Source organism: Pituophis catenifer, unplaced genomic scaffold, assembly GCF_029215685.1.
Source record: "Pituophis catenifer annectens isolate HBS135680 unplaced genomic scaffold, rPitCat1.0.hap2 SCAF_1, whole genome shotgun sequence".
Lineage (NCBI taxonomy): Eukaryota > Metazoa > Chordata > Lepidosauria > Squamata > Colubridae > Pituophis > Pituophis catenifer.
The window spans coordinates 148,736,954-148,755,021 of NW_027256881.1; the positions used below are offsets into that span (position 1 = coordinate 148,736,954).

Below are 18,068 nucleotides of genomic sequence, written 5' to 3' on the forward strand. Positions count from 1 at the left end.
TGAATGTTTATGACATAAAACGTTTTACAAAGTTTGCCAAATTTAAATTCCACGATAATAATAGCTCCTGTATTTTATTTATTTATTTATTTATTTATTTATTTATTTATTTATTTATTTTATTAAATTTATATACCGCCCTACTCCCGAAGGACTCAGGGCGGTGAACAGTCAAAAAATAAAAACACATGGATTACAAAATTTAAAAGACAGTATAAAACCACATTAGATAGTTTGGCCCGGGACAAATTAAAACACCCCCAATACTTAAGACAAATTTAAAATTTACAATTTAAAAAGTTAAAAGGGAGAAAGTTAGGCCAGGCCGGCCTGTTGAAATAAAAAAGTCTTGAGGGTGCGGCGGAAGCTGTGCGGATCTGGGATCCTCTGTATCTCCGGGGGGAGCTTATTCCAAATAGCAGGTGCCCCCACAGAGAAGGCTCTCCCCCTTGGGGCCGCCAGTCGACACTGTTTGGTCGACGGCGCCCGGAGGAGCCCCTCTCTATGAGAGTGTACTGGCTGGTGAGAGGCTACTGGTGGCAGCAGGCGGTCCCGTAAATATCCAGGTTCTAAGCCATGAAGTGCTCTAAAGGTGGTAACCAAAACCTTGAAGCGCACCCGGAAGACCACTGGGAGCCAGTGCAGCTCACGCAGGAGAGGTGTTACATGGGAATGCCACGTCGCTCCCATAACCACCCACGCGGCCGCACTCTGCACCAGTTGGAGCCTCCGGGTGCTCCTCAAGGGGAGTTCCATGTAGAGAGCATTGCAGTAGTCCAGGCGGGAAGTGACAAGGGCATGAGTGAGGAGTCCCGATCTAGAAAGGGATGCAACTGGCAGATCAGGAGAACCGGTCACAGCCGTCAAGTGCTCTTCTAAAGACAGCCGTGAATCCAGGAGGACACCCAAGTTGCGAGCCCTCTCCATGGGGGTAATTACTTGCCCCCAATAGTCAGTGATGGCACCAACTGACTATATCGGGACGCCGGAAACCACAGCCACTCGATCTTGGATGGGTTGAGCTTGAGTTTGTTTCTCCCCATCCAGATCCACACGACCTCCAGGCACTGGGACATCACTTCAAGGGCATCATTGGGGTGGTCCGGAGTGGAGATGTACAGCTGAGTGTCATCAGCGTACTGATGGTACTTCATCCCAAAACCACAGATGATCTCACCCGGTGGCTTCACATAAATGTTGAACAGAAGGGGCGAGAGGACCGACCCCTGTGGCACCCCACATGTAAGGCGCCTCGGGGTCGACCTCTGCCCCCCTGCCAACACAGACTGCGACCGGTCGGAGAGAAAGGAGGAGAACCACCGCAACACAGTGCCCCCCACCCCCAACTCTTCCAACCGGTGCAGCATGATACCATGGTCAATGGTATCAAAAGCCGCTGAGAGATCTAACAGGACCAGGACAGAGGAGCAACCCCTGTCCTGAGCCCTCCAGAGATCATCAACCAATGCGACCAATGCCGTTTCCGTGCTGTACCCAGGCCTGAAGCCCGACTGGAACAGATCCAGATAAATCATTTCATCCAGGTGCTGAGGAAGCTGTCACACAACCACACTCTCAACAACCTTCACCACAAAGCGAAGGTTGGAGACCGAACCATAATTTGCTAACATTGCCAGGTCCAGGGAAGGCTTCTTGAGGAGAGGCCTCACCACCGCCTCTTTCAAGGCGGCGGGAAAGTCACCCTCACCCAATGAAGCATTTATAATCCCCTGGAGCCAGCCTTGTGTCACCTCCCGAGAAGCCAGCACCAACCAGGAGGGACACAGGTCCAACAAACATGTGGTCGCATTCCATCTACCCAGAATCCGGTCCACGTCGTTGGGAGTCATAGGGTCAAACTCTTCCCAGATAACATTCTCAAGACCTGCCTCCACTATCCCCCCTGAATCTACCCAGTCGGAGTCCAGGTCTTCCCGAATCGGAGTGATTTTGTCATGCAGATACTGTACAAAATCCTCGGCTCTACCCTCCAAAGGGTCCTCCCGCTCTACCTGGTGAAGCAAGGAGCGGGTTATCCTAAACAGGGCGGCCGGGCGATTATCTGATGATGCAATAAGAGCGGCAAAATAATTACATTTTGCCGCTTTTTTCGCCACTAGGTAAGTCTTAATATGAGATCTTACCAGTGTTCGGTCGGATTCAGAAAGGCTGGCCCTCCAACTGCTCTCCAGGCATCTTTTCCGGCGCTTCATCTCCCTCAGCTCCTCGGAGAACCAGGGAGCTACATGGGATCGACACCGAGTCAGAGGCCGCAAAGGCACGACCCGATCCAAGGCTCCAGCGGCTGCCCTATCCCAGGCGGCCACTAGGTCTCCAGTCGAGACGTGAGCCAGAGCCTCAGGGAATGGCCCAAGCTCCGTCTGGAACCTATCAGGCTCCATCAGGCACCTGGGTCAGAACCATCTCATCGGTTCCGCCTCCCTGCGGTGGGGTGTGGCGGTTCGAAGGTCAAGGCAAAGGAGGGAGTGATCCGACCATGACAAGGGCTCAATCGCTATGTCCCCTATCTCGAGATCACTCAACCACTGTCCAGAGACAAAAACCAGGTCCAGCGTGTTTCCCCCCATGTGAGTAGGGCCATGAATTAGCTGGGTCAGGTCCATAGCTGTCATGGAAGCCATGAACTCCCAAGCCACCTCAGATGTCTCACCTACGGATGGCACACTCTGTAAGTTTTGGGGTTCTTTGGTTCAAAAAAATTTACCCTATGGTGCATCATTTTTACCTGGGGTGAAATCTAAAATTTTTCCCTACTGGTTCTGTGGGCGTGGCTTGGTGGTAGTGGGTGTCCTGTGACTGAATGGGCATGGCCAACTCAATGACACTCACAGCCATGCCCACTCAGTCACAAGACACCCCTCCCACCAAGCCACGCCCACAGAACCCGGTAGGAAAACTTTTTAAATTTCTATTCTGCCACCCACTCACCACCTGCTCTCTCTTCACTTTGGGTCGGGGCCCAGGGATGCGCCATTCCCTGGGGCCCTGGAGTTGCTGCCTGCTCACCGCCTGCCTCAACCAGGTCGGGGAATGCACCATTCCCCGATACCAGCCTTGCCCCGGAGTCGCTGCCCGCTCTCTCATCACCAAGCGGCGTGTCCTTACCTTTCTCCCGTGGCTGGCTTTCAGGGAAGGCAAGCGCCCAAAAGTTACCGGAGTCGCTCACTCTTCTTCTTGAATGTGCCGCCACCATCACCGCCCTGGTCCATGCGCCGGCTGCACAAGCGCACAGCCAACCTGCTGCTGATGAGTGAATTAAATAAACGGTGTGCGCTTGCACAGCTGGCGCATGGACCAGAGCGGCGATGGTGGTGGCACATTCAAGAAGGAGAGTGAGCGACTCCGGTGACTTTCGGGCGCTTGCCTTCCCTGACAGCCAGCCACGGGAGAAAGGTGAGCAGTAGGATACACCGTGTGGCAAAGGGCGAGCAGGCAGCAGCTCCGTGGGAAGGCCTGAGTCGAGGAATGGTGCATTCCCTGACCTGAGCAGGCGGCAACCAGGTGGCGGCTCCAGGGCTTCGGTGAATGGCGCATCCCTGGGCCCTGGCCTCTGACCCAAGGTGAAGGGCAAGCGGGGTGGCGAGTGGGCGGCGGCTCCGGGGCATGTCACTTCTGCCTGTTGGGCCACTTCCAGGAAGTAATGACTTCTGGGTGGGTGGGCGGAGCCTCCAGCTGCCATTGCTACTGGTTCTCCGAACTACCAACCATCATTGCTACCAGATCGGCTTATCCGGTCTGATCCGGTAGCATTTCACCCCTGATTTTTACCCAGTTAAAGATAATGGAAGTCAGAGTTTTGGGAGTGCGTAGATTTACAAGGGTTTTTTTTAATGATCTGCTACACGTTTAAACTTTTGGAAAGGTTGAATTCTGGGTTATTGTTTTAGAATTTGGGTAAAATAAACATAACTTAATATACTATAAATCTATTTGAATTAGTGTGAAGAAATAAAATTATGAAAAGAAATTATTGAACAAATCAACTCTGAAGTTAAATCTCTTATTACATGAGCCCATTAAAATTCTGATGAGCAGTTTCAATATCTGCACAGTGCCACAAGAGATATATAGTATATATTATTTATCGCACAATCTGAAACAATTAATTTCAATGCTGTTTTGTAAACCTGTAATGGATGACTTAAAAAATATGAAAGCAATTTCTTTTGCCCTTAATATGAGATTAAAAAGAAATCTACAGAGTTGTTAGAATTTCTGTTGAAGCATCTCTTTTTTCTGCTTGGATGTATCCTCAGCATTTGGAGATTGTCAAGATTTAGGAACAATGGATCTTTTTGTGCTCAGTGGGTGGCCAAAAGCATTATTTGGTACAATCTGGTCAGTTTTTTTAATTTCTTTAAGGGTTTTTTAAATGAGAAATTTCCAAGACTTTGTATGTTTGTAAGTTTCAATGTTAACATTATTTTGTAACTAATTGTTCTCTGTTGTTTTGTAATTTTAAATAACCAAAATCTTTAAAAAATTAACACATTTCAGTAAAAATAACAAAGCTTTGTCACTGCATCCAGGAGGTATTGACTGGGTAATATTTATGCTGCTGAGATTTAAATATTGTATATACGTGTGTGTGTGTGTCCATGTGTCCATCTATACTGTGAAACCAGTGAAGTAAATATATCTGCCTATATTTAGATATATTACATTCTCCATAATATATAGCTAACGAATGCATATACTCTTTACAGCTCTATTTCTTGAATAACCAATTCATTTAAACTTTAAAAACACAATTAAACATTGTTGAATTTAAAAATATACTGTATTTTCGGCTCCATAAGAAACACTCCCCCCCCCCAAAAGAAAGGTGGACGGTGCAGGTCTTTTGGTGAATAGCAGTCGGGCCGTGACGGCGGGGTCCTTTTACAGTGCTGAATCCCGCCTCTTCTGTCTTTGTCATTGCCTGCCTCTTCTGTCTCTTTTCCTCAGTGCAGGAGTCAATAGGCAGAGCTGGCACATGAGAGGACACCTATCTGTGGTCCTCTCAGGTGCTGCCTGATTTTTTTTTTCTTGTTTTCCTCCTCTAAACCTAGATGCATCGTATGGTCAGGTGCATCTTATGGAGTGAAAAATACAATAATTAAATTTTAGTCAAAGCAAAGTTCTTATTCAACTCCTATCTTAGTAACTACAGGTAGTCCTCGACTTACAACCGCAATAGAGCCCAAAATTTTGTTGTTAAGCGAGATTTTTGTTAAGTGAATTTTATGCCAATTTACAACCTTCCTTGCCTCAGTGAGTCACTACAGTGACCTGATTGTTAAGTGAATCTAACTTTCCCGTTGAATTTGCTTGTCAGAAAATGGGATCACATGATCTTAGGACACAGCAACTATTCTAAATATGAACCAGTTGCCAAACACCTGAATTTTGATCACATGTTCATGGGGATGCTGGAAAGGTTGTAAGTGTGAAAAACGGTCATAAATCACTTTTTTTAGTGCCATTGTAACTTTAAACGGTCATTAAATGAACTGTCGTAAGTCAAGGACTACCTGTACTCACTATTATCCTAAATCAGACATCAAGGATTTTTATCTTGCCTTGGTATACAAAGACATCTGAATGAATGAGACGAGATATGGCAGAAAGGTCAAGTAGAATTAAACTTATTAAACACACACACCAGTTGTGTTTTAACATTCAACCTTTGATGCAGGCAATCATCTGAAGTCTATGAGGACTAATGCTGAGCAGATTTTTGGCTGTGGAAAGGATGTCCTTGCTACATGGTCCACATTAGAAGTCAGCAACAGAAAAGCAGTGGGAGGGTAGTTTGAACTGGGTGCAGTTTCCAATCTTCTGTTATACAGATCTGATTGCCTGGGAGTGGAAGGTTTGGCTAGAGGGATCGTAGTTATTTTTGTAGATGATGAGAATATTGATGTTAAAATAAAAGTAGCTACACATTCTAAATGTGGAAGAATGGTGGTTTGTCTGTGCTTTGGATTCACTCTTTGCCAATGGAAGAACAAATGCATACCCAATTTTCCAGCGGTGAAATGCTACCGGTTCACACCAGTTCGTGCGAACTGGTAGGAATAAAAACTACCAGTTCGGGTGAATCGGTAGTAAAAAAAAGCTACCATTTTGTCCGAACCAATATTTCCGATGATCAGTTGTGCTGAACCAGTATTTACGATGTTCAGCTGTGCCGCGTGATTTAAAATCGCTAGAATGCAGGAAATCCTGCTTTCTAGTGAATCTAAACCGCGCGGCACAGCTGTTTCCCCCCCTCGCTGTTTTACTTACCTTCCCAAGCCTCTTTTTCCATGCAAAGTGCACGTTTGGCACGTACCGTGCATGCGCGCACAGCATGCATTCGGCGCACGCTGCGCATTTGCACGCAGCATGCATTTGGCAGCGAATCGGTGGCAAACCGGGGAGGATTTCATCACTGCAATTTTCTAGTTTGTATTGTTAATTGGTACACATTGGATGAAGTGACCAATGCAAAGAATATTTTAATAAGTACTAAGGTACACCTTCCAAGGGTTTTCAAATCATTTTGATTCACCCTGAAAAACTTTTCAATTATATTTTACCAAATCTGCTTTTGATTATAGCGATTAGTGGAGCTGAGAAGTTAATTTATAGAAGACAAGTGTGTCTACTCTCTACGGTTTCTCTGTTTCTGAGCCATGGTCCAAATTGGGTTATTAGCATCTGTGTCATACAGAAAAAAATCATATTACAGGTAATTTCCACACTGGCACATTGAACTGAGCAGCACAGAACTGAAAAAGAAATGTCACGTTTGTACAAGATTGTAACTCTTGGTAATGCGGCATATTTCCTCCGATTTCATTTACGTGACAAGCATTTTTAACATTCATCTTTATTATAGCGTGTATATTGGATGCTTGCTTAATTGTTTGACCTTGCTTAATTATTTGTCCCGTTATTTCATAATCTAGCATTAAATTTGCTTTTGCTCTGAGTGACTTGAAATCTCTCCCTTTATAATGTCTGTTCAAAACATAGCCGCAATCCCATGCTTTGAATCTCTCACCCTGAGAAATGCTGTAACCTTACTGAATTTCTCTTGATTTATCTGAAAGACATGAGTCAGTGCATTGCACTGGTTGGCACAAATTTAGGAGCTATAGCGAAGAGGATTGGTTTTCCCACTTGCCAATTAAGTCTGTTTTGCAGTTGGATGCTACTGAATTTTCTTCCACATACCTTTTTTTTCTACTGATGTTTTACCGGCCTCCTTTTTTTATGCCATTTAAAACAAGTTAATATTGTTGCTTTTGAACTGATTGGTTGATACATTGTTGGTTTTGATTACTGTGTCTTGGCCATTATTCACTGAATTATTTTAACGGTATTTTATTGTGGCTGTACTCTTTTATATTAAAGGGTGAGTGGAATACATATCTTAAGCCAGCAAATGAATATTGATTCTGTAATTGTAAATAAAGAAATAAAGCCCAAGAAATCCATCCTGGCTGTGGATGCCAGCTTTGAATAAGCACAGTGCGGTACTTTCATATTCCTAGAGTATGTTATGCTATCACTGATCTTATTTCAAAAGATTGGTGGGTGACAGGGATTATTTTGTACAAAAATGCCTGCAGCTTCTGTCATAGTTGGTATCTGCAAATACATCTTTTTGTGCACTAGAGAAGCACTAGCTATGGACTTTTGTCAGCTGGAATGATAATGAAATAAATGAGCCAGTCACCCACTTAAAATAAAGCAGATGCACACTACATAAAAAATAAGATTGTTCAAGTAATAGACTTTCAACACCGCTTGGTACCAGCACAATGTGGCCTTTGTGACAATGTTGAGGAGATGGTTGAGCAAAATGGTTAGAATAGTCAAGAGGGACATATCTCAGTAGGATGCCTTAGACAAGCAAATGATTCTGGAAATTAAGGGCATATCAGCAGATTTGTGTTTATTGTCTTTTTCTCTCTCTGAGGTTTGTTCTGCCAAGCAACTGCTTTTATGCAGGCTGCATTTTCTGGTTTTTGTAGAAAACCAGAAAATGCACCTACTTTTGCACAGATCCAAAATGTTCTTGTTATGGATACATATATATATATGTGTATATATATATAGAGGGTGCCTGTTGTAGAGGGTCTGTGGTATGATATATAGATAGCTAATTGTGTAACCGGAGAAAAGATAGTGATTGTTCTGTATTGAATTAAGTACTGTTTTTAATCTTCAAATTATTTTCCTTTCTCAAAAACAAAATCTTTTCCTCAATAATCTAGTAAGATTGGAATTGCCTTATAATGGTATAACCCAGGTGGGTTTCAAATTTTTTTACTACCGGTTCTGTGGGCGTGGCTTGGTGGGCGTGGCATGGCTTGGTGGGAGTGGCTTGGTAGGCATGGCAGGAGAAGGATACTGTAAAATCTCCATTCCCTCCCCACTCCAGGGGAAAGTTACTTCAAAATCCCCATTTCCTCCCAATCAGTTGGGACCTGGGAGGCAGAGAATAGTTGGGGGCGGGACCAGTCAGAATTTTTACTACCGGTTCTCCAAACTATTCAAAATTTCCGCTACTGGTTCTCCAGAACTGGTCAGAACCTGGTGAAACCCACCTCTGCTTTAAGCATTTTCTATGATGGGGCAAGATCTTAAAAAAAAAAAAAAAGCTGTGTCAGTCAGGGGTGAAATGCTACCGGTTCGCACCGGTTCAGGTGAACCAGTAGTGGCAGCAGTGCATGGTTTGGTGAAGTGGTAGCGGCAGCAGCGCGAAGCTCCGTCCACCCGCCCAGACATTGTTACTTCCTGGTTTTAACCGGGAAGTAACCTGTTTTTGACTTCTGCACATGCGTAGAAGGCTTTGTGCATGCGCAGAAGGTCCAAAATCGCACGTGACATGTGCGCAGAGTGCATACTTCCGAACCAGTACGGAAGGTAAGTAGATTTCATCCCTGGTGTCAGTAGCTATGCATAATATATATCCATCAACTATAGCTGGAATATACTCTCAAATGATTGAAAACTCATATTTCTCAGGAGTTTTACAGTGATTTTTTTCATAATGGAAATAATGCAAATTTATTGAAATCAGTCTCTTTTCCAGACTTACATTACTGAAGGGAAGAAAGATTAAACTTTTCAGCCTAATTTAAACATGAATTTAAAAAGTCCAAATGTGCTGTAATTGTCCCAAAAGGATGGCCGATGTGATTTGGAGACCACCCTAAATCCTATGATCTGATCCTACTGCTCAGGGTGGAATATTCTCATTTTATAGTTTAGTTCCTGACCAAGACAACACAGTAGTTTTTCCCTTATCCAGACTAAAAAAAAATGCTTTTTGGTTAAGACAGGAATATTCTTGTATGTTTCCAGCTCATTTATGAAGCTATAATTTCTATGGTCTCTGGATACTGCATGCACAGTAGATATAATGCACAATTGTGTATCTGATTTTCCTGTAGCTTGAAGAACTTTCATCCTTCTCCAAATGTATGAATCTCAGAAGCCCTTAAATAGCATCTTGTTAAAATAAAAATCTATCTTTATTTTATGTTCTTAGAATCCATCGTAAAAAGATAAATTATGAACATTCCTAGAGTGAATGGTCACCAAAAATTTATTTATTTATTTTTATTTTTATTTGATTTATATGCTGCCCTTCTCCGGAGACTCAGGGCGGCTTACAATATGCTAAGCAATAGCCTTCATACTTTTATATATTTATACAAAGTCAGTTTATTGCCCCCACAATCTGGGTCCTCATTTTACCTACCTTAGAAAGGATGGAAGGCTGAATCAACCTTGAGCCTGGTGGGATTCGAACCTGCAGAAATTGCAGGCAGCTGTGTTAATTACAGGGTGCAAAAATAGGTAGTAAGTAGTGGAAGAGAAACTCAGGAGGCAAAGCATAAAATGATACCCTCTTCTATTTTGGGCACAAAATCAGTGGTGGGTTGCCCCCGATTCGCACCAGTTCTATAGAACCAGTAGTAAAACTGGTGAGAGGCTCTGCCCACTGACCCTGATGTCATGAAAATGCTTCTGCGCATGCGCAAAAGCTTCTGCGCTTACGCAGAAGAGCATGCGCGCGTATGGCCCCATTGCGAACCAGTAGTAAAGGTAAGTAGAACCCACCCCTGCACAAAATGATAATCTTGTTAAAATAAAAATGTGTCTGTGTTTTATGTTCTTGTAAAAAGATAAGTTACGAAGCAAACCTGAATGGTCACCAAGAATAAGTAGTAGGTAGTGGCAGAGAAGCTCAGGAGGAAAAGCATAAAATGATATCCTCTTCTATTATGGGCACAAAATAGGCCAGCTAGATTGGCAATTGAATTTTAATTGATCAAAAGCAATAAAACAATGTTTTGCTTCATATTGTCAAGTCAGAATAATTCAAAGTTTTAAGCCAATCATATGACATACACATTCCTCTCCTCTAAGAATAGTGAACGGTCAAATCATTCTTCCTGGCTTGATAAAATGTGTTTAACTTGTTCATTGTGTTGTGCTGCCCAAAATGGAGCTTTAGTTGTGACAGTGTCATTGAGTCAGATGCATTCTCCTCCCATCCCTTCTCTGTCATGTATTAGATCTTTTGTGCAGATTTCAACATAATTACGTTCATTGAATCGAATGTTTGCATTCACGTGTTGCTTCTACCCAATCCCATGGGTAACAACTGCACGTAGAAAAGTGATAATTTTGTTGTGCATATTTTTCAGTGTGGGTTAATGATACGGTCGGTATATGTAGGATCATCTTCAAGAGTGGTTTTGCCCCTTTTTGACACTTTGCAATTTCTGATCGGAAAATGCTAAAGCACTAGAGTAGGAGTCAAGTGAAATAAGCATCATAAGAATCATAAACTTAATGACTTCTAAATAATTGAGAAGAAACGTTGGGTAGAAGTCTGCTGTTATTTGCTCTCTTTGTCCCTTTAAAAAACAAAACAAAACCCTAGTACTGACATTTTGTCAAGGTTAATAGGAAAGGGTATTTCATTGCATTTGAAAGAAATCTTTGCCTGGCTTAGTGACAACAAATGTATGTAAAAATAAATCAGTGCTTGAGCTTTTAATAAACTGGCCCTTTGCTTTGCTTCTTATCTTGTCAGATCAAGGCAATTGGTTTATTAATCATCACGGCTGACATCGAATAAGGCTGACTTCGGCCAACGGTCAGGGTATTTCATAACTTCAGAAGATTATAAGGGACAAGTTGAGGGCAACTCAGTGTTAAAAAAAAAATAGTTTTGCAAATCACAAGAGTTATGATTTCTCCTCAAATTGTGGCTCATACAGTTGATGGAGACGATATGTATTCCTTTTACTGTTGAAAGAGTGGCTATTTCAGATGAAGTTTTAGGGGGATCAAACTCTTGGTTGCCAGGAAGAGAGGTAGCTGGTTAGTTTGCTTACAAACTTGTGTGCAGCCCTGCCAAACTGATTTATACGCTAAAAACAATGAAGCTGCAAATTAAATACAAAATGGATCTCAATCTATCTCTTAAGCCAACCGTCAAAATAATGGCAATACAAATGACTGAGGAAAAGGGTAATTTAAAGGGGCGACTCAAATTAATCAGATGAAAGCAAATACAGGCAACCAGTTTTAAAACTGTACATTGGGGATACTAAATAAACTTCCCATGAAAGGGAGCTCCATAATGATGATGAGCCTACCGCTAAGGCTATATGGTTTCCACCATACAACCATACAACCTCCAAGGCAAGATTAATTTGAAGCAATTCAGTTATAGGCTAGATGAACTTTATAAATTAAAATTGGAGAAATGTTTGAGAAGTATACTTTATCATTCCACTTTATTATCTGCTAATCAGAGCTCATTATGATCTCTCAGGAAAGTCTGGGTGATGCTTGAAGATGCTGTAAATTACCTAAGGGGAAATACAGAAAAGATCGAATGCTAGATGACAATGTAGGAGATGACCATGCTGAGCCTGAGGGAGGAGTCAAACACGTCATAAGTCACAAGTCCCTGCACACCCAAAAGAGATCTAAGATCAGCCCACTTTGAATGTCTTCTTATTCCTGCTCATTTCCCTTGACCATTAGTAGTTCAGATTTTTGTAGAGAGCTTAAGCTTGCAATAAATCTTTATATTCATTTGAACTGCCTGAATCTCCTGGTTTCCCCAGCCTTATGTTTCCCCATCTTTAAAAAGAGGAGCAAATACCATGTGATTTTTCTGATTTGGAAGCTTCTAAAATATAGGTTGTGGTACATAAAAAGGTAGAAGACACCCAGCTAGCTCAAATCACATTCAAAAGAGAATTCTTCAACAATTCCTCATCAAACTGGAGAGGGGACATAGAAACGTCAAACCTAACTCTGATAATTCAGATTTGCAAATGACACAAAATTGGATGTGGTAATCAAATATTGTTTATGTCTCTAATATTCATTACCATAGTAGATTAGAGGCATGGATTGAAAATAATTGATTGAAAATTAACATAAAATAACTGCATTTGGAAAACAGAAGTCAAATGTGCTGGTATAATATGGGTGGGTGGGTAATTAGCTTGATAATAGCAGTGTGAAAGATATTGGAAAGGTGATTGCTTACAACAATTACCCAACAATGTAATAAGGCTGCAGAAGGTATAAATCCAATTTTAATTTGCATCAATAGAAGTATACTTTATAATTCCACTTTATTATCCGATAATCAGAGCCCATTATAAATATTAATACATTTTTTTTTCAGTGATGTTTGGGTGCTTCTAGAAGATGCTATACATTTCTAATGGGGAAATAAACTGTAGGAGGATTAGGATGGGCCCCTTCCTCCACTTCAAATGAAGTTACACAAAAGAAAGCTAAGACCTGTTCTCTGTCATTTGAGATACAACAATAAATTCCCAGAGTGATAAATATTCAGAAAATGGTTTTATAAATAACCACCAGGAGCTTCTTTGTTGTCAGTGAAGAGACTGCTGGTTCACAAAAAGGCAGTAAAAACAAATATAAGGGCAGTAGTTTTGGGGTTTTATGGAATGTGCATAAGAACTAATTCAATTGCTGGAAGTCTTGTAATCTCTTCCCTTTTTTCTTAAAAAAATATCTTGCTTCATAGATTCTCAGGAAATTGTGCTTGGAAAAGGAATAACTTTTGGTATTACAGTAGGTAAAGACTTAATACTAAATTATAGGACAGGGAATAATGGATTTAAATTGCAAGAAAGCATTTTAAGAAAATCTTTCATTAGTGAAAGCAGTTTAATAATGGGACCATTTTCTAAATGGTCCAGGTTTTGGTTTTTGTTGTTTATTCACTTCTCTCATTCCCACCGTGCATTCATCCAGGTCTATTAACAGAATAACAGAATAAATTTTTCTCCTAAATCATGTGCAGCCAGAATACTGCACAATTTTCTGCAGCAAATCTCACTGCAAATTCTTCATACTTAACATTCACTGGAGTGTAACATGCAGCCATCACCAACAATAAACTATTTCCAAACGTATCTTCTACAACAATCTAGATACCATTAGTACAAACTTTCTGACATGAGACCCTTTTCATCCATAATTAAATCTAAACTTTCACCACTACACGTGTTCTCGTGAAGAAGTGCGTTTTACCAGATCAGGCCACCTTTATTCAAAGTTCTTACAACCCTTCTTCTCTGTCTTGGTTTCACAAATATGCAGTATTCTTTTCTTCATTTCAGTTCATTTTATTTCTTCTCTTAACATTCCAAGATACCATATGTCATGTTGTAATCATGAATAATGGACTCATCGTGGCTTTTGGTAACTGAGGTTTTCATATGATGAAAACAGAGAAAACCACTGAACCAAAATGAAGACCATTTCTTGTTAGTGGTGAGGGTCAGTCAGGATCAGTTTTGGCACCACAAGTGCAACAGAGCCCAATTTTACCACAAGCATGTTCACACTGTTCTATATAACCTAGAATCTCTAACCTAAAGACCCTTTGCAAGCTATACTGCTTACTGAATCCCACAATTAGGAAATATATGTGCTCAGCTTGAAATACAGGTATTCTGACTATATAGAAAAAGAATGAAAGCATCCCATACGGAATGGGAAATCTTGAAATGTACCTGCTTAAAACCCTTAGCTTTATTTTGAAATTGAATTTCAGAAAGTAAATTTAATATTTTTCTGTCTTTTTACTTCCAGGATCCAAAACTACGTGAACACCTGGATGTAGGAAATGCAGGAGGACGACTGGAAAATCGAATGCTTACAATTGTTCATGGCCCTGACCTAGTCAATATATCTTACTTGAATTTAGTAGCCGCTCAGGAAGAAATAGCAAAGGTATGGCAGTTCAGATTTTTTCCCTTAAAACTGAAAAGATTTATTAATGTTTGTTTTTAAATTGAACGTGACTGCAGCTAGAAATTATATGGATACAGTTTGGGGTCTGTTGGTATTATCTAGTGATATTTTTTTTAAAAAAAATGTGTCAAGAACTACATAATATGGGTCTTAGCAGTTTTCTTTCTAAATATGTGTTGTATAAACTTTTGTGTTCCCAAGCCTGTTCTCAGCAGTTTTATTTAGTTAAAAAAAACAATTTATTTGTTCATAGACATCTTTTGTACCAGTATGAAGCTATATTTTTAAGGAACTGACCAGTTCCTTAAAACATATGATTTTTTGCTTTGAAAATTGGAAAGCAAATTTTAAGTTTTCTTAATATGTATGTGATATAGGCATGTCCTCAACTTATGACTGGTCCATTAATGACCATTCAAAACTACGACCTATCTGGAAAAAAGGAGGTATCGAAGTTCTGATAGTCTCTCCCCATCTCACCCACAGTCACATGATTGCGCTTCAGGCAACATAGTAAACAGAATTCAAGAGGGATTGGATTTAGACTGTTTGTGGGAACATAACAATTCTAAGCTGACAACTCATTTAACTCTGTCTCCCAACTCTGCCTGCTCTTCTCTTACATTTTGCCACCTTTAATACTGTAATTTTTTTTTGTGGTGGCCTGGAACAAGATATAACATAGACATTAGAGCATACTAGCCAGTGGTGAAATCTGAACCAGTTTGCCACCAGTTCGCTGGCCGCGCATACCCAGTGCGTGCCAAATGCATGGTGCATGCATGTGCATAGGCAGTGCATGCCAAACATGCGCTGCATGTGCAGTGCGCACCAAACACATGCTGTGTGCACGCACAGGCACAATACGTGCCAAACATGCGCTTTGCACAGAAAAAGGAGGCTTGGGAAGGTAAGTAGAACAGTGGGGGGGGAGGACAGCTGTGCTGCATGATTTAGATTCACTAGAAAGCAGGATTTCCTGCTTTCTAGCAATTTTAAATCACATGGCACAGCTGATCGTTGGAAATACCGGTTCTGAGGAACCGGTAGCTTTTTTTTAAGCTACCGCTAGCTTTTTTTAAAGCTACTGGTTCACCCGAACCAGTGCGAACTGGTAGCATTTCACCACTGATGCTAGCTTTTCATTAGCTACACCCCACCCCATTTGAGGGAGGGCTGTTCAATTTTTACATAGATGGCTCCTCTTTCAAACCAGCAGCCCTCTCTGTCCAAGCTGTGGACTTTGTTGTCTTCAAAAGAGTGACCTTTGTCTTTTAAATGCAGATGGACTACTGAATCTTGTCCTGATGGGTTTATTCTCCTATGCTGCACCATGCGTTTATGGAGTGGTAGTTTTGTTTCACCAATGTACAGATCTGCACATGTCTCACTACATTGTACTGCATATACCCCATTGCTCAGTTTGTGTCTGTGTGTTTTATCCTTGGGGTGGACAAGTTTCTGCCTTAGTGACTGAAGATTCCATACATTGCAGGAATATCTGAAAGAGATCAGGGGGATCAGTGGGGGTCTCATGGAAAAGAAAGACTTCCTTTGCCTCCCTTTTTTACAAAGTCATTTCTCCCTCACTTTTCCTTGGAAATGTTATACAAGTGTGAGGCCTGATAAATGATATTTGGTTCTTAGGGCACCACAGCTGATAGATAGATGTCCTTCATTTGGCCTTGTTGTCTCATTCAATAGGCTTTTTAAAAAACTTATTGTTCTTGTTGGCAGGTTTTTTTTATCATTATTATTATAATACTCTGTTGTAAATAATGAGGTTTGGATAAGCAGAAGAGTTTGGAAATCACTTTGAGGAAATGATTAAAGACATTCTCATATTTAGCTTCTGGAAGTTTGTCTCTCGATAATTGACTATGGAGAATAATTAGTTCCTGAGATTTCCACTTGCTGTTTGGTTGAGAGTTCTGTTCTTTTTCTAAGGCTGAAGTAAAATTAATGGAAACTTTAACAATGAATGGCACCAAACAATATTTTTTTAGAACCAAGTTTAATGTACTTTTCTGCTTTAAAAAAAAAAACGAACTGAATGTTACAGTTAAATCAGTTTGAAGATTCCACTTTTGCTATTTCTGAGAATGTGTGACTTGATTTGCTTTTAGTTCAGCTTAGCTTTATTTACTGCTTTAGATCAGCTGTTGACAGGCTATGCAATTCAAAAGAAGAGAATGAATGGAGAATAAAAGACAGCAAGTTAAATAGTTAAAAGGATTTTAGAGTTCATGAGGACAAAACTTGGCTACCTTTCTATATATTTCTGTAACATCAGCCAAACCTGGGTGATTTCCCCACCCCCACCCCACACACACACACTGGATTAGCTGGCATAGATGGTTTATTGCTGAGGAAGCACTCACCCTGAGTGCTGTAATAATAAGACCCACAGACTTAAGAGAGGCATTCTTTCTCTTGGGCTGGAAGGTTATTCTGTCTTCTACTAATATGGATACTAAAGTATTCAACATTTCCAGGAGGAAAATTTTTCAGTGCAGACTTCATGGGATGTTGATTAAATAAATATACAGCTGGAATGAATTGTCTTCTACCCAGACCATCCCTACATTTTTTTATTTAGTAATTAAAGAACACCAGTCAATAACTTCTTCCAATTTTGAAGAAAGAATGGATCAGGTCACTGTTGTTGCAATGTGCCAATTTCCTTTGATATTACAGGAGAACATGAAGCATGGATATAGGATTGCATGAATTATGATAAACCTCGTAGAAGAATGATGGAATTAACAACTTAAATGGAAATTCAGAACTGGAATAAACTCTATAATTGTTTCTAGTTTGGCATTTTCCTCAGTAATCTATTTAATTTTTCCCTTGGGTCAAAAAATCATTTATTCGGAAAAAACTCTTTCAAAATACTGTAATGAGTATTCTTTGATCTTAGAGGAGTAATATATTGATGTTAATTTCAGCATACATACATTTGTATATTTTATACAAATATTTCATACACACACTTCATGAGGTAAAGGAACAAAAATTTGGGGGCTACTCTTCCAGAAGGTTATATGATCAGCCCAGGAGAAGTATGGCAGGATAGCTCCAATTGTAGTCCAGATATTAGGATTTGGAAGAGGTCAAGGGTTCTGTGATTGTTTGTTTGTTTGTTTGTTTGTTTGTTTGTTTGTTTGTTTGTTTGTTTGTATCCTGCCTTTATTATTTTCACAAATAATCAAGGTGGGGAGCAGTCTGACATATCTTCTTCCACATGACAGCAATCCTGTGAGGTGGGTTGGGCTAAAAGAGTGACTAGCCCAAGGTCACCCAGCTGGCTAGACTTCAACTCACGGTCTCCTGCTTTCCAGCCTGGTGCCTTAACCACTAGAGTCAATATGCCATGCTATAGATTGCTTTCGTAGCTTGGTATATATGAAGAATAGCAGGTTTCTGTACCAAATCTGAGAATATGTGCCCCACTATATATTCTGCAGAATATTGAGCATTATATTAATATTAGTTAGTACTTTAAATTCCAGTTTGGATTTTTAAAGGGTAGCCTTGATTTGAAACTACTGATACATATTTGTTATGTAAATTCAGCGAAATATTTTACAAAGTTTCCCATAAGATTCTAATATAAATAATGCTTGTTTAACTAGCATTGTATCCACCTAATAGAAGCAAAAAATCAGCCCACATTTAACTGTTTTTTTAATATTAGAATCTTATGGGAAACTTTGTAAAATGTTTTGCTGAATTTA

General features: G+C 40.6%; 1 protein-coding gene across 1 annotated transcript in view; it reads left to right on the forward strand.

Annotated features, from left to right (window-relative positions):
- PLCB1 (phospholipase C beta 1) overlaps positions 1-18,068 on the forward strand; it is a 508,980-nt gene that overhangs the window by 284,142 nt on the left and 206,770 nt on the right. Inside the window, exon 4 of the mRNA XM_070956289.1 lies at positions 14,167-14,307. Within this exon, the coding sequence (XP_070812390.1) occupies positions 14,167-14,307 (141 nt within the window). The remainder of the gene's footprint in view (positions 1-14,166; positions 14,308-18,068) is intronic.